Genomic DNA, 25,070 nt, shown 5'->3' on the forward strand with positions numbered 1-25,070 from the left:
ACGAATGTTGTATTATTGGGCGACGGTTGAAGCGCAGTGAAGGCTCTGTTGCTGCTGTATATGATTCTTTCTGCTCTGCACATCAACATATGAACACTTCAAAACACTAACAATGACCCACGAACTTCTCGTAACGATCGTCACACTCAAACTAAGATCCTCTGCAAATGGCGAACAACCTCACCATGCTTCTGACACCTCTGAGCATCTCGCCACAGCCGACGGCCTCGATGGCCACGTTACAGTCTCAAGCGGCCCCAACACCAGCACTTCTCGCCCATCTAGCGATCACGAGGGGTCATCTCGTCCAGACGAAGCGAGCAGAGCCAGTTCACGCTGGGACTTGTACTCCCTATTGCAGTGAGCTGAACGATAAGGGCCAATGCATCAGCATTCAGGGCTGTGGTTGTAACTGGGGAGGAGATCTGAGCTGCATGGTTTCCGACGGGAATCGGTTGGCGCTGTCGAATTTGAAGGGTGTTGTGGTGGTGGCTGTCTTGCTGGTTGCTTTTGCTGCACGGTAGTCCTAGGATTTAGCAGTGCAATTCACTTCGTTCGGGGGCGTGTCTCGAGGCTTTCCATTGGCATTCTCTAGTTGGTGGGATAGATCCCACGATACTTGGAAGGACATTCGTACGTTTCTTTGAGATCTTGTGCAAACGTAGAAGAGTAGAGTGATCATCTGTTGGACGACGTGAAGTTGTGTCGAATCTCCGTGTTGCTACGGAGGACTAGACATTCACTTGGTGCTTCGCGGCGATGGTCCAAGCTCCAGTCAGTGACGTACGGCTTTCACGTGCCAGGCACCATTCAGGTACCGTAGGCGTGGTGAGATGAAAGGACCGCCCTTCAAACCAAGTCTCGCAAAAGTCCTCAACAACATTCAACGCCGCGACGATGTCGTTCGCACGCGTACCGCTTCTCCTCGCCCTGCTACATTCCGCCCTCGCCGAACAGCCATCCGCACCTTCGCCCATCGCAGCGCCGCTCAGAGAGCTACCATGGGGACAGCTTAACTTCCTCCACACAACCGATACACACGGCTGGCACGGTGGTCATTTGCAAGAGGCGCAATACTCTGCGGATTGGGGCGATTACATCTCCTTCGCGCACCATCTCCATAAAAGAGCAGACAGTGATGGCAGTGACCTGTTGGTAGTCGACACCGGGGATCGAGTCGAAGGCAACGGACTATACGACGCTAGCAATCCCAAGGGGAAATACGATTTGGACATCGTTAAACAGCAAAGCATCGATGTGCTCACCGTTGGCAACCACGAGCTGTACCAGCGGAATACCAGTAACCGGGAATTCAGCAAGGTCGTGCCGGACTTCAAGAACTCGTACATCGCGAGCAACTTGGACATTTACAACCCAAAGAATGGTGAACGTACGCCTCTTGCGCAACGATTCCGGAAATTTACCACCAAAAATCAGGGCATAAGAGTAATTGCATTCGGGTTCCTGTTCAACTTCCAGGGCAATGCGAACAACACGGTTGTGCAGCCGGTAGAGGAAGCTATCAAAGAGCAGTGGTTCAAGGATGCCATCGATGACAAGGAGGTGGATCTGTTCCTAGTAGCTGGACATGTCCCGGTCAGAGATAGCCCGGAGTTCGATGCAGTGTATAAAGCAATTCGAGATTCGAACTGGGACACTCCGATCGTCTTCTTTGGGGGCCATACACATATCCGGGATTACCGCAAGTTTGAGAAGAAAGCCTGGGCGTTGGAGAGTGGACGATACATGGAGACGCTGGGCTTTCTCTCCATATCTGGGCTGAGTACGGGCAAAAAAGATGAGATCGCACCTGCAGCGTCGCCCGATTACAAGAGGCTCTACATCGACAACAATCTCTACTCATTATACCACCACTCGGGCAAGAACGCATCCAACTTTGACACTGAGCTTGGCAAGAATGTCACCAATGCGATCCACGAAGCACGCAAGAAGCTCAAACTCGACCACGCATTTGGATGTGCTCCCCACGACTACTGGCTTAGTCGTACACCTTACCCATCTGATGACAGCATCTTGACCTGGCTAGAGAACGAAGTCATCCCCGACACATTCAACTTTACCAAGACCCCGAGCATGGTCATCACCAACAGCGGCGCAATCCGTTTCGACATCTTCAAAGGCCCCTTCACCATCGACTCCACATTTCTAGTATCCCCCTTCACGAGCGGGTTCCGCACCATCAAAGACATCCCCTACACAGCCGCAAGCAAAGTCCTGCAACTCCTAAACAACGAAGGCCAAATCCTCCTCTCCGACCTCGCAGCCGTCACGCCAACACAAAGAGTCGACCTCGAACAACTCCGTGCGCCTCCAGCCCCTGTCAACCCAGATAGCTTCATGCACGCCCACACCGACTACGCCCACCAGCAAGCCAACGAACACCATCAAACTTTCCTCGGCAGCAAAGACGGCGACCAAGACCAACCCCAAGTCCCAGGCTACACAACCAAAGACGACGCAGGCTCAGACGGCGACGACACGATCCACCAACCCATCAAATTCTACAGTGTCCCCAACTGCATCGGCAGCAACGTCAGTTTTCCAGCCCCTGAATACGCAGCCGCTTACGGTCCCGTTAACTTCCGGCCCGTGCACATTTCGACGCCGGAGAAGGTGGATTTGATCTACAACGAGTTTATTGAGAATTGGATCTTGCTGGCGCTGGAGTATCTCGGTGAGAAGCGGGAGGAGAAGGATACGAGTGCTGTGCTGGAGGGGAAGAGTATGACTGATGTTATTAGTGATTGGGTCAAGAAGAGTCCTGAGTGGGCTTGTGAGAAGGAGAAGGATGTTTGAGTGGCTTTGTGTAGCTTGCTGGCGTTTGGGGGACGGATATGACGGATGGAAGTGCTCTGGGTATAGATTGAGTATTTACCGATTATGACATCCACACGATGCATCCCACCGGTTCTCTACCTCACTGTCGAAGCAGTAGAGCCAATGCCTCAATGCGCTCATTGCCGACCAGCCTTGCTCACTTTGAAACCCCCTGGCACAAGCTTCTGGAAAGCCTCATCAGGGTCATACTTCTTCGCGACCTCTTGGAGAAACTTCAAGTTGTCGTCACCGTAGAATTCCAGGGGATCTTGGAATGGCGCTGCGTAGGGAAGAAGCTCCAATGGCGATGACTTGCCGTGGACATTGGTCCACTCCTGAATCCGGTCGACCCAGTCGTTGGCTGCTTTAGCCACCTGATCGTCTTGTGTAGCGTCAAGCCAGGTCGGGTTTAGGACGAGAGCTGTCGTAAGTTAGTGAACGGCTGTCTTGACATATGATGGCGTACGTACCAATGCGGTCTGTGGTGGAGTAGTTGAGGCCAATTGGATTGGGGCCAAAGTTCTGGTAGTCCAGCGGAAGAGACTCGTAAACGAGATTCCAGGTGACGTCTTTGACATCCTTGTAGTCTTCGAAGACAGCCAGCGAGATGTTGTGGACTTGCTTCAGCGCGTCAAGGTCGCTTTGAAAGGTGACGGTTGCGAAGGCGTACCTGGTAGCAACTCTTAGTTCAAGCATCGAAGTATAAGGAGGGTGAAAACTCACCGCTGGCCAGCAGGAAGCCGACCCTGGAGCTCTTCAGACAAGTCGCTCATCGAAGTCTTGCGAGAGGTGTCTGCAACCTTAGGGAGGCTTTGGAAGGGCTTCAAGAGCGAGCTGTCTGCATTGCCTGCAGTGTCGGCAACAATGCTGATAATACGCTGCTCGCCATTCGTCGTATTGAGATTGAACACCACCTCGACAGCTGTGTTGACATCTGTGTTACTGTTGGTCACGAAGTCGTTGAGATGATGAAGAGCATCCTCGGTGGCGTTGATGGGCGAGACGATTTCACCTCCCCAGATCTCTCCATTCTGAAAAGCTTTCACGTCCATGCGGGTGACGATACCGAAGTTGGACGATCCACCCTTGAGAGAGTAGAAGAGATCAGTGTTGTCCGAGTCAGTGGCATGTACAACCTCGCCGGAGGCAAGGACCACCTCGAAGTCGACAACATTGTCTGCCGTGAGTCCAACGCGAGGCGTGAAGTAGGAGAGGCCACCACCGAGCGTCATGCCACCAACACCAACTCCAGAAGCACGAGCTCCAGGAACCATCATGCCTTGTGGCTCCAGCGCCTTGTACACGTCGCCCCAGTTGCCGCCAGCACCAAGCTTGACTGATGTCCGGTCGTAGCTTAGGGAGACTTCATTGATCTTGCTGAGGTCCACCACGACACCCTCGTCGATGTCATTCACTCCAGCCCATGGGTTGTGACCTCCCGATTTGATGGCAAAGGGACACTCGCCTTGGACGAGAGTCTTGACGAAGCCGGATAGGACGTCTGCCGAGGAGGGCTGGACGATGCATGTGGGATGGAGCTCGGCGGTTTCTGACCATCTCTGGTTGGCGGCAGAGTAGCTTGAGCCATCTTTCAGGACGACGAGGTCGGAGAACTGCTCATGCATTTGGCTGCACTGAGGCATGTGAGCTCGACTGTGGTTTCCAGGCAAGGGAAGCTGAACTTACACAGTCGCCGACGAGATCAGAGGCTCTAACATCACCAGCGATGACACTCGCCGCGAAGAGCAGACCTGCTGCTACTACGGTGCTGGAGAAGCCCATGTTGTGAGAGGGAGTGAAGGGTGAGGGTCGAGTCTATCGAAGGTCAAGGTTCCGTGTTGAAGGAAGAGTTCGAGAGGTTGTTTGAAGGTGGATGGAGGATGAGGATGAGGTTGGCGAATCGGTCAAAGTGAAGGAGAAGTAGCAAGTGCGAAATTCTCATTTCGTCACCGTTTCGATGTGCGAAGAAGGGGCGGGAGCACGCTTGCCAGTTTCACATGCTTGCCAAAACCATCGTCCACACTCAGGGTCTTCGTAGTAACAGCCACTTGCTCGCGATACCACCTTTTCACCAAGACCTTAGCGGGTATTATTCACCACCTTGTCGATGGAGTTGGCGACGATATCGCGTTCATGGCCGAAACGACTTGCATGCTGCTCAGCCTTGTTCTTTGTTCGTGCGGACTCCACGGCTGCCGCGGGTCTGTACTTGAGAGTGTAGTGTGGCTCGGTGGTAAACACAAAAGGGCAATATTGGATTCACGCTTGCCTCTTACACAGGTGCGCTGCGGACACTTGTACTGGGTTCAATATCTGCAGAAGAATCCAGCTCATGATCAGTCTCAGAAGGATTTCCAGCGGCGACACACATTTGATACTGACTATTTGTGCGACTGGCATTGCTTTTCGCACCATGCCCAGAGATCTCCTCCTTTCTTGCTGTTCTTCAAGCTCTCCGATAGCACCCCAAACCTTCCCCAAGGCACAACAAATTGCTCTCCGTTTCCAGCTTCACCAACCTCATCTGCCCAGCCTGCAAACAACTCCACATAAGCCCCGTAGACAGCTTCGTAGGCAAAAATCCGTGTTGCAAGCTTCAGCGTCCAAGAGTCGTCTGGCGATAGCTGAGTCGCAAGTTGCCCTGGGTTGAAAGGTACAGAAACGATCCCATCCGCATGTAGTCGCTTGGAGAATTCGCGAGCGAGCACGTAGTTCGCTGCTTTGCTTTGCGCGTAGTCGCTGACAGGGTCGCCGAGCACCTTTGGGTTACCGTCGGCGTCGAAGTCAATACCTCCCTCTGGTGCTTTCATGCTGGCAATGATTGAAGAAGCCCACGTCACTCGCACACTGCCGGATGGTGCTTTTTGAGCTGTTCGACGAAGTACTGGCTCAAGGTGTCTGGTGAGAAGAAAATGTCCTACTACGTTGGTCCCCATGTGAAGTTCAATCCCTTGATCTGTATGTGACCCAACAGGCGCTTGGATCTGTGGAAGATGTCAGAACCGTGGTCTCAAGCGCGGGCTATATTTGTACTTACTGCACCAGCATTGTTCGTCAGCACGTGTAGTTGCTGTTCTTGTTTCATGAATGCCTCTGCCGCCGGCTTGATGGTTGTGAGATCCGACAGATCGAGTTTCAAGAACTCGAGCCGACCTTTGCTCCGTGGGCAAGCTTTTTTGATTGATGCGACCGCCTCGTCGTATTTTGCTGTCGAACGGCCGGCAATATAGATCGTGGCATTGTGTTTGTAGAGAATGCCACAGAGCTCTTTGCCTGCACCTGAATAGCCACCAGTAACAATCGCAATTCGGCCTGTTTGGTCGGGAAGATTCGTTTCAGTAAGTGTCGGCTTGGGGACGAAGAAGCACTGGCGGAAGAGGTCCCAGGTGTAAGCCATTGTGAAGATACGATGCTAGAGTCAGCTGGCACGGGTTCTTTGACTCGAATGGTGCTATGCAATGCATTGCTACAGGCTATGCGCGGGAGTTAAGAAGACACACGTACGGCACAACGCTGTGTCCATCGATGCCCGCTCCCGTTGATGCAGTGCTACGTTGGGCCAGGTAATCTGTGCAGCCCATGTCGCATTTAAAATCAACTCTCACATTGATGGAGGCACAGTGCACCATTTTCGCGCACCGTGTTCCATACGGGCTATCTTACCCTTTGTAGAAGAAGGAATGATTCGACTAGAATTAGAAGTGCAACCCTAGTCGGCAGCATACATTCGAGGCAGCATCAAAGATGGCAGTGTGACGTCTCAAGTAACGGCGGATAGCAGTGCGTGAGTCGTGAGATGTGGTGATGGCTTTCAGTAGAGCAAGGAGGGAAGAAGAAGTGGCACTGAGATGGTAGGATCTGTCTCGTTTGACCTGACCCAAGCGGCGGCTCCCGGAGCTAGTCTATATATGGCACGCAAATGCCCAGACCCCCACGCTTTGCTGCGCTTACTTTGCCCAAATTCCTCCTGTTTCCTCCCGACTTTCTTCTGCTCTGCACACATACATCACACTACCCGACATCGCCTGAGGTGGCATCAGATACACTTTTGCCACAGCCTGGATGGTGGATGTCATCACAATGTCACGACTGACCAGCACCAATCACCGATCCGATCTCAGCGGAGACTCATTCGATCATAGGCAACAGAATTATCAGATGATTGCAGCGTTCGGTCTTGTTGACTGATCCTCTTGATGAGGCTTGACCTTGAAGACAAGATACAAGACAAGATTCAGCTGAGATCATGAGGCAAAATGCAGACGGCCGGATGAGTGTCCAGTCACCTTTCATGTGCACATGATGAACTGATCCTCTGATCCACCATCATCCTCCAAAGGTCTTCCCATCACCGTCGTTCGAGCAGTAAACAACGCCCCATACGTCGGTCGAGCGAATGCTACAGCCTACGACTTGGGCTAGTTCATGCAACGACGGATGAACATCAAGCCCCTTTGAGGAAGCGTGAGGTACTTATCTACCGAGGCCTCGGTATTCGCCGGACGCATGTGAACCCCAGATTCTCCCCTCGACCAGATTTAACTGTTTTGGGTCTTGCACGTCTATCCTTACAACTCGAAATCGACATGCCGAAGCTCACAACAGACGCTGCACTATACCTAGTGCTCCAATAAGGGAGCGAGACGAACATCAAGTTGGGCTTAGCGATGCAGGATAAGATTAAAAGTTCTGCCTGACAGAACTCCTAAAGCGATGCCTTCGGCAAGCCTGCGTGGGGGTGAGAATTCATTGGACGAGGGGGTCGCGGCAACGATCAACGCGAGGACGAGCGGGAGCGAGGCTCCCCATGCACTCTTCTATCGCTTTCTTGGCATATCCGTCCCTTTGCGATCGTGCATGTGGCGACAGGCGGGCGAAGCATAGAAATATAGCGCTCCCTTGCCCCTCCTGAAATCCGGGGTATCGTCAACGACTGTACACATTCTCACACCATGGCGACGACCACCACCACCGCTGTGCCTTTGGCGGAAGCAACCAACCCAACTCCCAAGCCTGAATATGGACGTCGACCTCAGGATTCTATGAAGTCCAGTTGGCGCACCGCCAGCCGCAGCTCATGGAATCTGTGGCACTGGCTGATTCACATCACAAACATCTATCCAGTTCGGCTGGACAAGGAAATTCCAGTGTTCAAGAAGGACGATCCTTTGCCCTACTTTTCTCACCGGTATGGACATCGCTGGATCTTGACACACGCAGCATGGCCGATGCTTATCCAATTCCTCGCGCAACAATACACCGGCAAACCCTGGTCCGCTATCGGCACCTTTTTCTTCTACACCTTCGCGATGCAGTTCAACTCCATCCATCAGATCTGGGTCATTCGGCGCATGTCACATCAATACGGCTTTCTCGACGGCGACAAGCATGCACGAGACCAGGTTCCGGACATCGGCGTCATGAAGACAGTTCTCTCGCTACTCAATACCACCACCTTCCGACCAATGATTGCAGTCATTGCCTCGTACCAGCGCAGCACTGAGCTGCAGCTGAACCCGAAGTGGTTGCCCCTTGAGCTTGCACTCTACGGAGTGGTACTGGACCTGTTCTTCTACACCTACCACCGATCTTGCCACGAGCTCGACGGTCTCTGGAAGTACCACCGCACCCACCACCTTACCAAGCACCCTAACGTTCTGCTCTCCTCCTACGCCGACGAAGAGCAAGAATTCCTCGAAATCGCTCTTATTCCCTTCCTCACCTGGGCGACAATGAAGTTTATCCTCCGACTGCCTATGGGCTTCCACGATTGGTGGATCTGTCATCAGTACGTGATCTTCGTCGAGGCATTCGGCCACAGCGGTCTTCGCATGTGGAGCACTACAATCACCTTCGCGTCGCCCATCCTTTCATTCTTCGGCATGGACTTGCAGCTGGAGGATCATGACCTGCATCACCGCAAGGGCTGGAGAAAGAGCCACAACTATGGAAAGCAGACTCGCGTTTGGGACAAGATCTTTGGAACTATGGGCCCGCGCATTGAGGCTGTTGAAGGAAATGTTGACTTCAACAATGTTATCGTCATGCCGTGGTACTAAGAAGCGAAACGATGGATGCAGGACACAACGGATATTGGAGTGTCAGCGAGTCCGGTCCCTCGTTTGTCCCGGGTCTGCGCACGCCGCCGGCCTAGGTTGGTCACCCGATGCTGCAACGTTTCGACGACAAACACAAAGGTTTGAGCTGCGGCTCACTCAGTGGGTTGGTTCTGATTGCGAAGGAATGGGAGTTAGGCGGGCACTGGTGTGATGGCTAGACGTCAGGTTTTTGGTGATGGTATGGAAGATTACTTCGAAGCAAGATACCCAGGTGTGAAGAAGCATGTTTGGAAAGAGTGTTGGAGTAAGATGGTATTGCACCGCATGACTGGATCTCGATCTTAGCACGCTCAGCCTCATAGTTTAGAAAGAATAAAGCCGATCAAAATACACCCTACTGCACTGCCATTCACTTTACTACATCGTCTCGGCACAGGGTGTCTGGTCTGCTGAGTTCATACATGACCGTACATTTGATTGGAATGACCAGTGGTCATGCGCACAAAGCACCACCACCACACTGTCAAGACACCTGGCGCACGCTGGCTTTGTCTCGAAGGCTGGCAATGAAACCCAAAATGATGACAGTCAAATGCCAATAAAGCTCTCGAGACTTTGCCCAGCAGGTAGGTGGGTTTAAAGTTGCGGCTGATCCCGCATGCCGCGTCACTAGCGCGCTTTCCCTCCACTTCACATGTTAATCTTGTCTCTTCTTCCTGCTTCAACAAAACGCGACCATGGAGGCCACATACGACGAGATATCCGAGGCGGAGATGTCGAAGAAGATGCGCAAACGGCTGAAAAAAACATTCAACGAAGCCCTCGACGCCCACCACGGAGCTTTGAAATCGCAGTCGGCGATTGCCAAGTACAATTCAGGCATTCTAAGAGATTTGGAAGCCGCATTCATTGCGAGTCCGAATGTGGATTTGTTATCGAGAATCCCACCAAGCTACTCCTCTTCAATGGCAGAGTTGTTGAAAGAGAACCTTGATGGCCAAGGTTGGTAGTGAACATTGTCACATTTGCCTCATGTCCCTCTGACAACGCACAGATCCTCTCGAGTCAGAACTCCCACCATCCAAGCGATTGAAGGTGCATGATTGCAACGAGACTGAAGAAACGGTAGAAGATATACCAAAGCATCTTCGCACTCTGCATGGCCCCGGAGAAGCTGTTGTGAAGGCACCGCTTGCGGTCACCATTGAGCGATCATTTGGAGACGACCTGTCTGCATCCAACATCATCAGTGCCCTCAGTCGAAGCCAAATTGTTTTCCGCGATACTACGGGCGGCGAGAGAATGATATTGAAGATCAGTGACGAATCGGTGGTCAAGATCGTACCTGACTCGACTGACACCAGGGAGTACGACGCTTTAATTTACCTCTCACAAAAGTGTCCAGAGGTTCCGGCGCCGAGACCAGAAGGATTGATTCAGCTCAATGGACAGAGCCTGATGTTCATGTCATACATTCCTGGCGAGTCTCTGGCCGAGGTGTGGGATTCCATGAGCCAAGGACAGAAAGCCACTGTGTCAGGAGAACTGAACACTGTTTTCTCGGAACTTCGATCGCACCAATGTCCCCCATCGATTCCATGGGGTGCCATTGATGGAGCGGGATGTATTGACCAGCGGAGGACCGTACGACGAAGCGACCGGGACATTTTGAGCGCCAAAGACTTCGAAGAGTTCTTTTTCTCTAACCCCAAATATGGGAGTGAAGTCTGGATCGCGTTTCTACGTAAGCTTTACGATTCGGCAGAAGGCGAGCAGGATAGCCAGGATACCTGCGTTTTCACGCACGGAGACTTGCGACAGGCGAATGTTCTGGTGCGACGTACATTAGAGGGTGAATTGAGCGTGTCTGGCATCATCGATTGGGAGTTCAGTGGCTTCTATCCAGCATATTGGGAGTCAATAAAGCTCACGAATTGCATGGGTACGCGAGAGACGTCTGACTGGTTTCTGCATTTGCCAGAGTCCATATCACCACTGAGATACCCAAAGCGATGGCTCCTCAACCTCGTATGGGATTCCCACGTTGATTAATTGAGAAATGGTTGGACTAAGATCATGGCCGCACGGCTCAGTGCAGAAGACGAGGAGCAATTTTGAGGATGGCGTTTTGGCTAGTCTTGAGCTGCAGAAATGTAGTGGAGAAACAAGTTGGCTGAAACAAAAGAAGCACCTCATGTGCGTCTTTCCACCTCTATCTACCTGTGCATTGTCCAAGCGGAGGAAAACACTTCTCTATCCCCACAACTCGTCACCTGTCTCAACAACTTTAAGAGTAGTCATGAGCTTGGAGGTCCATCTTTCCCGAGTATTCCAGTTGCTACGCTTCCAGCGGAACGTCTGGAAAGACCCGAGATGCAGGTCACTCGTCGTCGCTGCTGTCCTGTACCTTGTCCGCAGACCGAAACTGCCTCGGCTGGACGTCGTTTTCGTCGTCTTCATCGTCATCAAGGCCATCATCGTCGTCAGTTTCCTCTGACTCCTCATCATCATCGTCGTCCTCATCATCATCCTCATGAAGCCTTGCATAATCGTAGTTGACAACAGCCAAGTGCGTAGAATCCATGTCCCCTCTCATGTTCTTGATCGCCTTCTTAACCGCCGAATATTTCCGCATGCCACCAAGAAGTCCTCGTTGCTCGAGCGAGTCCATGATGTCGATCACGTATTCCTGGCAATCCCATGTTGGTATATCGTTCTGCACCTCGATGGCCCGAATTGCTTGCTCCATGACACTAAAATCGGAGTCGCGGAGGTGACCAATGACAACCGTCTGAAGGAGTCGACTGGATGAATATGGCTTGACGTCGCGGCGCATGGGCTCCAGCTCATGCTGTGGACCTTCGACTTGGAAGACGTGGTGTGCATTGGATATCCGGTTCCGCACATGCAAACCCCAATGGTAGAAGTTGCCTTTCTGTGGCTTGTAGATGACTACGGCGAGCTCCAAAGCTGCGGCAGAAGTAGACATCGTTCGCCAGCAGCTGATGGCGTGCGTTCAAAGCACTCAGCAATGGCGTGATGCGGAGGGTATTGGTGGGGATACAAGCGTAGAGTGTGGTGATGTCGAAGAGGTTGGGAGTGTATGTCCTTTGTGGTGTAATGTCTTGAAGGCAAGCACTGAATAGAAATAGGAAGAAATTATCTCACGCTGCGCTTGGAACTTGAACATATGTCTGCGATACGCCGCTCACATGAGTACTAGCCGCTTTACAATCTCGTGAACTCTGCTCCTCGGCAAAGCTGGCCTCCGTGCCACGCACATGTAGCGTTCACGAAAGCCTTTGGCAGAGCCACGAATGCTAGGAGCCACAAGCTTGGCCAGACGGCCATGTAAGGAAGGGGGCTTGGAATGGCAGGCCACGGTTTGAAGCTTGATTTAGATCCAACCTGCCAGAAGCCGGAAAACTGCTTACTACAAGTCATGGGAATCCGCCATCCAATCGAATATTGTGTTTCGGGCTGCATCTGTACTGGGCCGGCGGCAAGACGTGAGGCTATGCCAGAAGAGCCAATTTTGATTGACAGCCAGTAGCAAGTGGTTCGAATCGAGGAACTTTAGGTGCCACAGTAATACAGTACAAAAGACAGAGAGAGACGGTATTACAAGTGAGGACAGAAAGACGACATCTCACGAAAGACGATGGAGAGAGGACAGTTAGGGGGCAGATGTACATCGCCATGACGTCACCTTCCATCTGCCAAACTAACGGCGGTATGGTTGTTTTCAAATCCTCCCGATCACTGTCTTCCCGCGCAGAAGCTCACACTCATAATGAGGTTGAGGTCGGCGTCGGCGGGATGATGTCTAGCTCGACCGTTTGCATGGTGCGGCGTGCATCGGCTGCAGCGTGGACTGGTTGGAAGGAAATGTTTGCGCGTACTTCGTGAGCCCGTCTTGAGGTATATGGGTTCGATGACATGAACGTTTCGCAGTCAGAATGTGGAAAAGCACTCTCGACCGCCTGCTGCAAACCCGGAGGGGGGTGGAAAGGAAAGGCTCAAGCCCGCCGTATGAGCCTGTGCCTTCATCTTTCTTTCCCAATTGGCAACGTTCGCACTTGCGCGTTGTGGGTGTCAACACGAACGAGCGAGAAAGAAGTGCAGGCAATCTGGGTTCAACAACACCCAGATCACTTCAGTCGAAAGCATCCACAGCACAATTCTCGGCCATCAGTTCAGAATACACAGCATAGCCTCTCTTGCGAGAAATGTCGCAATAGCAGCATGCTTCACCCATCTATACGCCCAGTCAACACATGCTGCGCACTTCGCCCGCACAGACAAGCTCGAAAGCACTGGACCGACAAACTTCACGTCCATATCGCCAAGTTTCTCATGGACCCATGTCAGAGTCATCGCTCTCCAGAAAAGATGGTACTCGCTAACGCTTCAACCAGATCAAACCGACACCCGAGCTACCATATTTCTCGTGTTATGATGGCTTCCAGTGTGCAAGGCTTGAGTTGCCCTTGAACTGGAACGCTACTGGCCCTCAAGATCCTACATACAACGAAAGGTACAACATGGCCATCATTCGACTGCCAGCCCAAGTCCCTGTCAACGATCCCCGGTACGGAGGGCCGATCTTGATCAACCCAGGCGGACCAGGAGCATCAGGCATTGATACCGTAGAGTCCGGCGGGAAAATCCTCCAGACCGTCGTGGACGCTGCCTACTTCAATGGCAGCGCTGACTATGTCAGCCAAAGGTCCGGCGCCAAGTATTTCGACATCATCGGATTCGATCCGCGTGGAGTTGGCGAGAGTACGCCTTTCTTTACTGGCTGTGCTTCTCCCGCCCAGCTACGATCCTGGAACACGGAATACTTGAACGAGCGGCTCAACTGGCCCAATGGAAATCTTGACGAGATATGGAAGGCCTGGTCAGTCAATGTCGTCTGGCGAAACGGGCATCGCGAGACTCATGTGCTAACGACGCTTTCTTTCACTCTAGGTCAGCACTCGCAGTCGACTGCTCATGGGATCCCAAGCATAACCCCAAGGGCTCCAAGATCTTGAAATATGCATCCACCGCAATGAATGCACGAGACATTGTCGGATTCGTCGAGTGACACGGAGAGTGGCGAGAAAAGCAGGGAAGCAGCAATACCCAAGCGAAGCAACACCTACAGTGGCGGAAAGGCGAAGAGCCAATCCAATATATGGGCTTCTCCTATGGAACCGTCCTGGGTACAACTCTCGCAGCGATGCAACCGCATCGTGTGAAACGATTGCGCTTGGATGGAGTCTCGTCGTCTCCAGAGTACTACAGCGGAGAACTCACTCTAGACTCCGCAGACGGCGATGTCGCAATGGAGAGGTTCTTCGATTTTTGCGCCGCTGCTGGCCCAAATGCGTGTGCTCTCTGGGCCGGCAACACCTCCGCCGACACCCGCCACCGCCTGCGCTCGATCCTCCTCGATCTTGAACAGAACGGCTCCATCCCTGTGCCAGTGGACTCCAGGACTGGTGAGATGAAAGTGGTCTCCCTTGGAAACGTCAGAATGCTTCTCAATAGCGCGCTCTACAAACCCCTCAGAGATTGGCCTGACGCCGCTGAATATCTCGCCCCGCTCACATACCGTAATGGCACACTCATGCCAATATTGAATGTAGGTGGCCCCGGACACGATCAGGACCTACCCGCTGCTTTTGACCAGGACGACCCCTCCACTGCCAGTGGAAGCATTTTCGAGGAACTCAACCTGGGCCTCATCAATGGCGGTGACTCCAGCCTGCGCTTCAAGACAGAAAAGGGGTTCGCCGACCACACGTCGGCCTCACTCCGAGGGGCCACAGAATGGATCGGTGATTCAGAGAGTACAACCTGGATGGTCGACACTCTCTGGCCCATAAATTTCGACTGGCGCTTTGGAGACAAGAACGTCGTGGGCTCCAACGTGACCGCCCATCCTCTCCTTTTTTTCAGCAACATCACGGACGGGGCAACCTCCTTGCAGTCCGCACGCCAAATGACGGGCATGTTCAAAGAATCTCGACTTCTCATTGTCGATGGGGACGTTCACACGACACATAAAGCGCCTAGTCTCTGTGCTGGCAAGGCATGGAGGAACTACTTCCAAACAGGAGATGCCCGACACGTCGAAGCACTGTTTGCCGGCGATGGGGCCTTTCGAGCTGAGGCGGCAGACAGAGGTGCACGGGCATTTGACGAAGGAGGATCATGTCCTTTTCAAGGCACAGAAGTCGCTTGCTGGCGTATTCTGGGAGTAGTCATTGGATTGAAAGTGGTCCAGCTGCTGATGGGGTGGAAGAAGGAGTCGGTCTCTGTACACGGCGGAAGGCATTATTATTTCGTGCATCGGGCTATACATATCCTGAAAGCGTGTAATCATAACTAAGTTCTCAAACTTTTGTCGCCACCTTCTCTTCTTGATCATGACTCGACTCTAGACTTTCGTCGTCGGACCCTTCCGGCTTCACCTCAATAGGCACATGGTGCTTTTGCGCATACCAAGTCGGGACCACAGCGAGACCTGGCAATATGAGTTAGCAACGTGGTAGTACGAGCAAGGACGAGTTGAGAACTCACCTAACAAAATAGTATTAACAGCAAGCGGAACCCTCCCCCCATACCACTCCTTAACATTAATCCCATACGACACCGCCTGGGCAAAACTCTCCTGTCCGCGCAGAACACCCGCATACCTCGTCAACTCAGAAATATTATCCGTGCTCGTCGCCAGGAGGTAGTACATCCAATTCTGCAAAGCCTGCTGCGAGAAGGACCAGAGCATGATGACGAAGAAGCCCTCGGTGAAGCCGGGACTGCTCCAGTCGAAGAGGGGTTGCTCGCGGGTGTACTTTTCTTGGATGACCCAGGCGTAGACCCAGGTGGCGATGTGCACGGCTACGCAGTAGTAGAAGCCGACGGTGATGCGGGTTTTGACGGTGAAGCGTGACCAGTCCAGCCACATGGACATTATTTGGGAGGAGAGGAGGGTCGCGAAGTTGCCGACGAAGCCGATGAGGGCGCGGGCGCGGACGCCAAAGTAGTATACTTCGAAGCTTTTGCGCGGTTAGCGTTGTTGGTCTCTCTTCATGTGCCAGGGGTATGGGTGGGGGTGGGCTTGTGACTTACTTTCCGGAGTATTGGTTGAAGTACGCAGCCCAGAAGACGGGGAGGAGCATCAGAATCTTCTTCTGCTTGCAGACTCTCCATAACGCTAGCAGTTCTGCCTTGAAGCTCTTCTCGCCTTTGACAATCACCTTGGTTCCGTCGGCCCTCTGCACTTTAGATGGTGGTGTCAGAAGCATGCCAATGGGGATGGATAAGCACTGCAACGCCACAAAGACCAGATAGGTCGAAACATCAACGTGGCCCTTCTTGGAGATGTTATGGTTCAAGGCCAGCACAATCGCACCTCCAACTAGGGGGCCAGCGGTTCGGAACCAGAGCCAGATGTTCATGTAGCGTCCACGTTTGGATGGTTCTGGATATCCCAGTGCGATGGCGCCCTCAGATGCCCAGAACAGGCCTGCAGACAGACCGCAGGTCACCGCACCAAACAACACGAGCCACTCGGTGCCATTCTTGCTGTTCAGATAGAGACCTGCTGAGTATACCGGATAGCCCACAGCTCCGAGGACCAAAGTGTATTTCAAGCCAATGCGATTGGCGATTGGTCCACCGAATAGACACAGGAAGCCCATGAGTCCGAAGACCTAGAGCCATTGTAAGTCGAGACACTATGTGCCATCGAAGCATGTCCAAGCCTTACCAAGGCGTTTGCGGCGTTGACAAGCTCTGGGCTCTCTTGACCGCCTGCACCCAACGAATTCATGGCATTCCATAATCCAGGAGCAGTAAAGCCGACACCACCAATCACAAATGCATTGAACAACGTTGTGCGATACCACTGTCGCTTTTGTGGTCTGATCGAGTCCGATAGAGAGTCTCCGGCAGCGTCGTTGGCAGTGACCTCCGCGGTCACCTTTGGATCGGCGACGATGGTCTGTGAGACTCCCGCCATGGTGGAGGTCGTGAATCGATTGAAGGTCTTCGAATCTGGTGGGCGGCCAAACAGTAGTACAAAAATGGTAGAGAACGTTCTTCATGGCTTTATATCCATCAGTTCGCCACATCGGGAGGGCACCGACATGCCGATTTTAGCCGCCAACGAATACTACAGTCGTACTGGCGAAGGAGCATCGCCTGCATTTTGCGTGGCTTCTTGTGTGCCATTTGGCAGAAGCTTGAGTGACATTGGAAAAGTCTTCTGCACCGCATGGCGCGAGCGATGTCGTGATCGACCAAGTGGGCCCTCAGGCCGGCGAACATGCGTGCGAGGATCAGCGAACACACGGCTTGACACATACATAGTCGGACGATGCCTCAATTCGCATGTCACCTCATCGCTCGAGCTTGAGCTGGTCGGCGGTTGGCAGTCTTGCTATGTGGTTGAGATATACGATGCCGGAATTCCGTTGTTGAGCTCGTGTAAATCCTGAGGTCCTTTGCAGGCGAATACAATCTGGCCCAGAAGACGTGTCTAGACTTCTCGGAGGGACACAGTCTGGAATCGATCGCGTCTGTGTCGTTCAAGACTCAACCTCTTTCACGTGCTTTCTCATCCAGCCCGATCGTTGTCATCGCGTTGTCGAAATCATGCTGTGCATCTTGGTGACAGTCTTACCAGGTCCATCATCATTCCTGTGGCCACCGATGGTTAGTAATCTGTAAAATCGAGTCTCCTGTGCAAATGTCTGCCCGGAACGTCAACTATTGGAGGTTCGATGCAGCAGGATTCGAATGGTATTCAGATGGGAGCATCCAACCTCGAGAAAACCAGATGCACACAGCGAAAGCCTTGATTGATCTCGACGACAAGAGCGAGCAGTCGATATGCACACTGAACTTCTCCTCGTGATGGAGTTGCTTGTGCGTGCGTCCTCTGATCAACTGCTGGTTTCTCCTAATGCACAGAAGCCTTAGGTACCCATCCCAGACTGATGCTCTGCGCGTATTGTCAATAGCCGGAGATCCATATATCAGAGCAATGAGATGACTGACGCTCTGTGCATCGCATCCCGTTGTTATTGGTGCCGACAACTAAAAAGGGCGGTGTTTCTTAGACCTGAAAGACACATTGAGCGACGACGTCGAGACAGACTCGAGATTTAAACTTTGTCGCCGAGCGACGCGACCCTTGGTGGCAGTGACGTCACCGCCAACCTCGAAAACGAAAGCTCACAGTCACACTTCCACTCCTCTCCCTTGACAACGATGCGGCCTGCGCTTCGCGTTCTTCCCAGACCTGCGAGCAGACAATCGCTGCTCACGAGCGGCCACCGTGCAGGCCCATGGAGTTCCGCCAGGACGCTCGCGGGCACCGCCAGGCGCAACGACGATAACCACGACAAGACACATTCTCTAAACGGCTACGTCGCCGACCTCCTTGACGCCCCTCTACACTCTGTCGAACATGCCACGCGAACAGCTCCTGAAGCCCCTCCAAAGGAAAACCTCCCCATGACCCAGCGGGAAGAGACGCTCGCCAAAGCCCGCGTTGTCTTCGGCGGCTCCCGCCTCTCCAGTGCTGAAGAACGTAAACACGAGCTCGAAAGCAAATCGCAATGGATTGCGGGAGTCCTCGTGCCTCCGAAACCTGAAGAGCCCGACAATTGCTGCATGTCCGGGTGCGTCAACTGCGTGTGGGAACTCTTTCGCGAAGAGCTTGAAGAATGGGCGGCGAAAAGCACCGAGGCGAAACAGAAGATGATCGAGCAGCGCACAAAGGGCACCGCGACAGGTATGATGGCTCAGGAATCGGGAATGCCGAAGCATGCGGCTGTGAGTATGGATGATGATGGGGGAGGGAGCGAGACGAATTGGTCGACAGCGCCGGAGACGGAGGTCTACGATGGGACGGAGGGGAGCGTGGATCCGCTGGCGGGGATTCCGGTTGGGATCAGGGAGTTTATGAAGACGGAGAAGAAGTTGAAGGCCAGGCATAAAGCTGCTGGGGAGGTGATGGATACGGCGCTGGATAAGGATTTGAGGGCGAGTGTTTGGCGGTCGGGGGCGAGGACGTGAGGAAGTTGAAGTTTGGGTTGAGAGTCAACTATCTACCGAGACCTACGGATTGGACTTTCCAGCCTGGTCCTGATGCATAGGGATTCACAGGAACGGCGCCCTGAGGCCAAGCTGGACGTGGTTTTGAGGAGGCGAAGCAGAAAGAGGACCACACCCTTCAGCTGCAGAACCTGGGGAGTGAGAGGAGGGAAAACACACATCAGGAATTTCGGCAAAGCGCACAAATGCTACCGGCCGTCCATGCGGATCAGCGTCGTGGCCAGAATCAAGGAGAAAGTATCCAAGGACGACTTCCGCACACACCTCACTACCCGGATAAGCAAATGCCCCTCTCAACCGCAATCATCGCGCCCCTGCAAAAGCAGCACCATCATCGCGAACATCCCAGAGAGAAAAATTATATCCGAAAGAACGCAATCTGCGAACCCACCTCCAGCGAGCCCTGATCCCAGTTCAAAGCTGTACAGAAACAGAAAGACCTCTACGCTACAGCCTTTATACGGCACGGACGGTCACGTCACGTCACCTGAGCGAAACCTCATATGCCAAGAACCATCCCATCAAATCGCACGTCCCTTCCTGACCAACGCATCGGAAAGAAATCATCAATAAAACCAGGTTTTCCGTGGAACACAGGCCAGAAAGGAAAGGGGCGAATTTATCGAAAGCATTGTCCCTTTTCGTATCCTCATTCCACGAACTTTGGAGATGATTCAATATTGATGAAGTGACGCACCGACCACGAAGGAGGGAGAAGAAGTTCAGATCGCCAGCTTGTGCCCATGGCTACAAGACCTCAGCTCGAGAATTCCCTGCTCTGCTGGCAAGCGACATGGCACACCTACGACAAACAGTCGTCAAGATCTGCATGGAGGAGCAGACCTGATAGACATAAACATAGACATAGACCATGCCCAAAGAAGACAACATCATCACCAGAACTTCTGAATCACATAGCTTAACAAAAGGAAGGAATTTATCGGCTTGGTTTGATTTCATCGTTTTTCCTTTCTTTTCCCCTTCTCTACACACTTAAACGTAGCAGCAGCAAAGGCATCTTTTCCCATAGTAACGTGCGATTGGTGGTATCGTGCAGCGCTAAATCGAAGAAAAACACACCACGACGCGAAGATGCCAGCAGCACACAAAACGCGCAGCATCGCAACCACAAGAACTGGTAGTAGCAGCAGTACACCTCTCCTCTCCTTCCCCTTTTGATTCTTTCCTCCTTTCCGCGAAATACAAGTACAGCAGCCATTGCTCCTTTTCCAGGCCGTCCGAGTCGTATGTCTACGTGAAGAGAAAGCAGCATATTTCTTGCTTGTTGGTGTTGTGCGTTTTGGTCTCCTTTCCCTCCCTCCGCGCCGATGGTCCATAGTCGTACAGGGACGCGCTGAAATTCGAATACGCCATCACATTGCAGGCGATGCCAAGGACGCCGTTTTATCCCCTTTCCCGTTGGCTGATCTCAGATCAAAGCCTTTTTGTAGTATCATCATATTCATCAAAACATGCCGCCTTCCATAGGCGCGGTGACGGCACGTTGGGGTCCGTTGGCAGAGCGAAGGGGCAGTCGCTCGGGGGATGCCGCTGGGTTGAAGCCGTGCTGTTGGACAGCAGGGCTGGTTTCGTAGTCGCGCAGTGAAGGCACGGCCGGCGTGGTCGGCATGCGGACGACAGCACTTGGGGGGAAGTGGAAGTCGCGTTTGGGTGAGGTGTTGAGGGCAGGGTCAGAAGCTGTAGCCCTGACTTCGCTTCCATCGCTAGTCGACTCTGAACGATTCCTGCTAAATAGCTTGCGGGTAGCTCGCCGACGTGGGTTGATTGGCGGTATCGGTGGTGGTTCGTCCATACCGTTCTTCAGTGACGCTCCTGGGGGCAGAGGAACAGTGTCGACGTTCGAGGTGGACGACAGCAACGTAATCGGCTCAGAGATGTCAGACTTGGAGATCGTCTTCTTGCGCAAGCCAGGTCCACTAGTGCGTGCGTTCGACTGCATGATCTGAGTGAAGTCGGCCTGAGTGATGGACGGGCTTGATCCAGTGAGAGGTGGTGTCGGGTTTTGGGAGTACGGGTTGGCCACTGGGGCGGGACGACCAGGTGTGTAAACATTAGACGTGAGCGTCACTGGAGATGGACCATTGTGAGCCAGTCTCGGGGCGTTCCTCTGGTCGAAGTAGTTGGACTTCTTGCTCTCCTCGCTATCACGTCCGAAATTGTTCATGACATCTGGCGATGCACCAGGAAATGGTGACATGTCAGGAGTGTGAGAGATTGCCGAAGAACCATGACCTTCAACCATTGCTTTCTCCAGATCATCGCGATAAGGTCCAGTGCGACTGCGCGAGCGTCCAGTAGTGGCAGCTGAATTGGAGCGACTGCGAGCACGTCCTGCACTAGAGGCTGGTGAGCGACCTGCAGATGCGAGTGCACGCTCTGCTTGTTGTGGGTCAATTTCCATTGCCCGAGATGGCCCAGGTCCATCGTGCTTGAAGGCTGGGTGTTGAGCAGTGGGCATTGGTGGGCGAGGCGAAGAGTTGCCACGAGGGCGTGCAACGTCAGTGCTGTAGCCCGCTCTCTCCAGTGCTAATCCATTCGCCGGGCCAAGGATCTTCTGAGCTTTGGGTGGCTGCTCCTGCGTGTTGACGAACGATTCTCTGCTAGTCTTCGATCTCAACATGGCGAAAGCACGCATGGGGCCAACCGGTGCGCCAGGTGTCGGGACTGGACTGGTGCCTCGAGAATATGGATCCCGCTCCAACACGCTCCTACTCTGGATTCTCTCCTGAATGAGTTGACGTCGGGCCGCCAGTTCGTTTGCAAAAGCGTCACGCTCTTGCTGCGTCGCCGTGCTTGCATCACGTGTGTGTTGCTTGCGCAGCTCCTGCTGCCAGGACGGAATGTCGTGGTCTTGAACGAGAGAGATCTCAGACGTTTCGCGATGGAAGGGAGGACGGCTAGGAACGCCCTCTTGTACCAACGATATCTCAGACGCGCGGTTGGAAGGGAAGCGAGTGCCGGTCACCTCATCAATTGGGCTCACAGTCATTCGACTTGCTCGTGGTTCATTGACAAAGCTCTGCTCGTCCAAATCCCAGGGGTTCGAGGTGGCATAGCTGGATTCGCGGGCCGAGTGGGTGTCCAAGGTGTTTCCGATGAAGCCATGGGAGTTTGACTTGCTCGCGTTCCATGGCACCTCAGGTACATCAGGCACGTCTCCCTCAGGCAGAGCAAAGTCGTCTCCAGGGTACAGGGACGATTGGTTGCTTCTCTGGCGCAGATGGTGGACCATGCCGTTCAAAGCCTGAGCTTGTGGGCCCAATGTTGGTGAGTCGACATCCTGAGGCACTTTTGGTGTGATGTTGATGGTGAGATCGTTTCGTAGAGACCGTGACGAAGACTGCGTGTTCAGTGGCTTAACCTCCATCTCATCAACCTCCTCGGCGAGGGTTGACCGGGACTTTTCACTTCTAAGTGCTGGATGTTCTGAGACTGGCTGCAACGGCGTTGGCTGCCACTTGTTCTGGTACGCACCATAGCCATACTCCGGCTGATTGAAGGACTGCGCAAGATCGTCCTCCTCATCTTCGTCTTCGCTTGCGCTGATGTTGCCGAAAAAGGTGCGGTGGGTGTCTGGAAGTGGCGACTTCGAAGATGCTGGTGAAGGATCTGGAGCGACCTGAGTATAATTTGCGTTTGCTGCATTCTGGAAGACGTTGTATGCCTTGGTCGGCTCATGCTTCTTGGGTGTGTCGGATTGAGATTGATCCAGGGATGGGATATCGGGCACCGGCTGCTGCTCTGGCTCAAACTCGAAACGATGGTTACGCTGTTGGATATTGGGCTGCGGCTGAGGTTTCTTCTTCAGCGCCGCGGTCGAAGCTGATCGTTGCAGCGCCTTTTGGCGTTCGAGATACTGCTGCTCGTCGAACGCGTGGGCCGGCTTGTTGAACGCACCCATTGCAGTAGCTTTGCCTCGATCGGCGGGTTCCAGTGCTTGAGTGAGAACCCTATTCTCGTCGAAGTGAGTATCTATTGGAGAGTGTGGTCCACTCAGAGCTGGGCTGGAGCAGTTCGAATTTGCATGTCGAACTGAGCCAAAAGAAGCGGGATTGGGTGAGGTCAAGGGTGGGGATTGTGGACGTAGCGCGTAGACTGGCTGTGGGTTCCGGTCGTGAAGGTTGCCAGCGCTCTTAACGTTGTGTAATAACGGCGGAGACTTCTTTCCACTTAATGCTCGTTGCCGCTGAATCGAGTTTAGACGGGACATGGCCGAATTTTGCTGGTCGTGCATGTGCTGGTCCAGACCCTGCTCGTAAAGTCGGCGTGTTTTGGTATTTGAGCGATCGAGGAATGGTGCAGACATTGGCGCAGCTGGTATCGAAGCGTTTATGGTGGTGGCAACGATGTTGGTGGAAACAGGAGCTTGTGCAGGTGAAGGCTGAGCGCTTGTTGCTGCAGGCTGTGAAGCGATCGAAGTGGCCGCAGTCGAGGAACGAGCGTCTGAGCGGGCAGTAGATGATGTCGTGGACCTCTTCTTGTCATACGACGAAAGGGATGGCGAATGTGAGAGGTCCTTTGCAGAATCGTTAGGCAGGGTTTCCAGTGCATCTTCATCCTGGGAGCCGGGTTCAGCCTGCTCGAGGCCGAAGTCAAATCCTTGGCTATCGTCTGATGGACGCGGAAACTGGCTTTCGTCGACTTCCCGTTCCTTCATCCTGTATTTTTGGAAGGCGGACATGCCTACATCATCGTCGTAATAGACTTTGCCCAGGCTTCGAGTTGGTTGTGCCCCACTCGTTGGGATCTTGTATACCTTCTGTCGACCTCCAAAGAGCACGTTGCCCTCGCCTGGTCGAGATCGGCTCATCACGCTGCTCAGCGCCGCATCAGCTTCGCTGCCGTATCCTTCTTCTGACACGTAAGACTGTTCGCGGTAATTCTGAGCGAATGACGGTCTGACTGATCCGCTGATGGATGAAACTTCAGCAATATCAGAGAGACCCGTGTTGCCGAAGCCAAAGTCCGCCATGCGTGACTTCCTCCTAGGTTGTAGCACGCTGTCGTCGCTGGCTTTGCCAAGCATTGACGCAGGATCGTCTTGTTCTCGAAGCATGCTGAAACGTGTGGAAAGACTGGGCATGATGAGGCTGGTTCGGAAGTCATCTGTCGATGGCAGTGCTGCTGATAGATCGAGTTGGGGCTTCGGCTCGGGCTGTCGTTTGGCGGTCTTCTTCCATCTGCTATTCGAAGACTTCTTCATGACGGGCGAGGGCGGTTGAGAGAGGGCGTGGAGGGCATCGTCGTTGGCGGTCGGCCCATCGGCCTTCTTCTTCAGGAATTTGTTCATGGTGACGCTGAGCAGGTCAGTACAGCTGCCCGAGAAGTGGGTGTACGGAGAGAGAAATGGAGCGTCCATGGCGTGCAGCAGGCAGGCGCAGGCGCAGGGCAGGGCAGCATAGAGGGAAGGAGCGGTACATACAAAACGAGTGTGGGTCGAGGAGCAGTCCTCGTCGAGGCAGTCGGGTCTTATGACGCCGGTAAGCCGGTGCGACGTCTGCGCACGCGGCGGGCTCCAGCGATCTCTTGTCGTTTGCAGGCCAGCGGTCGTGGGTGCTCCCTCGCCAGACGGCGCGATGCGTCTAGAGGGACTGGGTGATGGGTGATGTTGCGAGCTTCCAAATGGCAGGCGCGCGCGCGAGCATTGCCAATGGCGAGGTGCAGCAGACGAGGGCGAATGTCGTCGGGTGCGAGGTGAGCCAGTGCGTGCGGCGGCGGAGGGTCGTGGACTCGCTCTCGAGGGTGTGCGTGTGTGGTGGTGTCACGCTGCAGGTACACGGCGGGAGCAGTGCAGCGCGGAATGAAGGCAACACAAACAATTGGCCGGGGAGGGCAGCGAGGGCTCGTGTGGTCGCTCGCCGGCGGAGATGGCAGTGGTTATCGTCGTTGGAGGGCGGAAGGTGGGTGATGATGGTGAAGAACGCAGGCAAAGCGGGAGGCAGCCCTTGGAACTTGGTGAAGCGAGCGGCGCGCGCGTTGACTCCAGATCCGCTCGTAGAAAATAGTGGCACTAGCAATCTCCCGGAGGCGACGCGG

At 53.6% G+C, this 25,070-nt stretch overlaps 10 protein-coding genes across 10 annotated transcripts; 5 read left to right on the top strand and 5 right to left on the bottom strand.

Annotated features, from left to right (window-relative positions):
• Window positions 1–897: 897 nt before the first annotated feature.
• On the top strand, window positions 898–2,817 carry M409DRAFT_22738 (uncharacterized protein; the record flags this gene model as incomplete). The annotated part of the gene is made up of 1 exon (XM_033806476.1): window positions 898–2,817. One exon carries the CDS (start codon window positions 898–900, stop codon window positions 2,815–2,817), a length of 1,920 nt encoding a protein of 639 aa, XP_033668200.1.
• Window positions 2,818–2,975: 158 nt separating this feature from the next.
• M409DRAFT_66307 (uncharacterized protein) lies at window positions 2,976–4,620 on the bottom strand (the record flags this gene model as incomplete). The annotated part of the gene is made up of 4 exons (XM_033816880.1): window positions 2,976–3,259; window positions 3,309–3,508; window positions 3,562–4,397; window positions 4,525–4,620. The coding sequence occupies 4 exons, from the start codon at window positions 4,618–4,620 to the stop codon at window positions 2,976–2,978; spliced, it is 1,416 nt and encodes a 471-aa protein (XP_033668201.1).
• A 599-nt stretch (window positions 4,621–5,219) lies between these two features.
• On the bottom strand, window positions 5,220–6,235 carry M409DRAFT_66308 (uncharacterized protein; the record flags this gene model as incomplete). Its single annotated transcript, XM_033816881.1, has 2 exons — window positions 5,220–5,822; window positions 5,876–6,235. The coding sequence occupies 2 exons, from the start codon at window positions 6,233–6,235 to the stop codon at window positions 5,220–5,222; spliced, it is 963 nt and encodes a 320-aa protein (XP_033668202.1).
• Window positions 6,236–7,790: 1,555 nt separating this feature from the next.
• Window positions 7,791–8,897, top strand: M409DRAFT_66309 (uncharacterized protein; the record flags this gene model as incomplete). The annotated part of the gene is made up of 1 exon (XM_033816882.1): window positions 7,791–8,897. The coding sequence occupies one exon, from the start codon at window positions 7,791–7,793 to the stop codon at window positions 8,895–8,897; it is 1,107 nt and encodes a 368-aa protein (XP_033668203.1).
• Window positions 8,898–9,634: 737 nt separating this feature from the next.
• On the top strand, window positions 9,635–10,949 carry M409DRAFT_22742 (uncharacterized protein; the record flags this gene model as incomplete). Its single annotated transcript, XM_033806477.1, has 2 exons — window positions 9,635–9,899; window positions 9,952–10,949. 2 exons carry the CDS (start codon window positions 9,635–9,637, stop codon window positions 10,947–10,949), a joined length of 1,263 nt encoding a protein of 420 aa, XP_033668204.1.
• Window positions 10,950–11,277: 328 nt separating this feature from the next.
• On the bottom strand, window positions 11,278–11,886 carry M409DRAFT_22743 (uncharacterized protein; the record flags this gene model as incomplete). Its single annotated transcript, XM_033806478.1, has 1 exon — window positions 11,278–11,886. One exon carries the CDS (start codon window positions 11,884–11,886, stop codon window positions 11,278–11,280), a length of 609 nt encoding a protein of 202 aa, XP_033668205.1.
• A 1,555-nt stretch (window positions 11,887–13,441) lies between these two features.
• Window positions 13,442–15,151, top strand: M409DRAFT_54483 (uncharacterized protein; the record flags this gene model as incomplete). Its single annotated transcript, XM_033812719.1, has 3 exons — window positions 13,442–13,682; window positions 14,060–14,805; window positions 14,957–15,151. The coding sequence occupies 3 exons, from the start codon at window positions 13,442–13,444 to the stop codon at window positions 15,149–15,151; spliced, it is 1,182 nt and encodes a 393-aa protein (XP_033668206.1).
• A 132-nt stretch (window positions 15,152–15,283) lies between these two features.
• M409DRAFT_54484 (uncharacterized protein) lies at window positions 15,284–16,911 on the bottom strand (the record flags this gene model as incomplete). Its single annotated transcript, XM_033812720.1, has 4 exons — window positions 15,284–15,414; window positions 15,471–15,946; window positions 16,020–16,603; window positions 16,660–16,911. The coding sequence occupies 4 exons, from the start codon at window positions 16,909–16,911 to the stop codon at window positions 15,284–15,286; spliced, it is 1,443 nt and encodes a 480-aa protein (XP_033668207.1).
• Window positions 16,912–17,783: 872 nt separating this feature from the next.
• On the top strand, window positions 17,784–18,974 carry M409DRAFT_66311 (uncharacterized protein; the record flags this gene model as incomplete). Its single annotated transcript, XM_033816883.1, has 2 exons — window positions 17,784–17,819; window positions 18,303–18,974. 2 exons carry the CDS (start codon window positions 17,784–17,786, stop codon window positions 18,972–18,974), a joined length of 708 nt encoding a protein of 235 aa, XP_033668208.1.
• A 1,504-nt stretch (window positions 18,975–20,478) lies between these two features.
• Window positions 20,479–24,324, bottom strand: M409DRAFT_66312 (uncharacterized protein; the record flags this gene model as incomplete). Its single annotated transcript, XM_033816884.1, has 1 exon — window positions 20,479–24,324. The coding sequence occupies one exon, from the start codon at window positions 24,322–24,324 to the stop codon at window positions 20,479–20,481; it is 3,846 nt and encodes a 1,281-aa protein (XP_033668209.1).
• Window positions 24,325–25,070: the final 746 nt, after the last annotated feature.

The sequence above is a fragment of the Zasmidium cellare genome, assembly GCF_010093935.1.
Source record: "Zasmidium cellare ATCC 36951 unplaced genomic scaffold M409scaffold_16, whole genome shotgun sequence".
NCBI classification, from domain to species: domain Eukaryota; kingdom Fungi; phylum Ascomycota; class Dothideomycetes; order Mycosphaerellales; family Mycosphaerellaceae; genus Zasmidium; species Zasmidium cellare.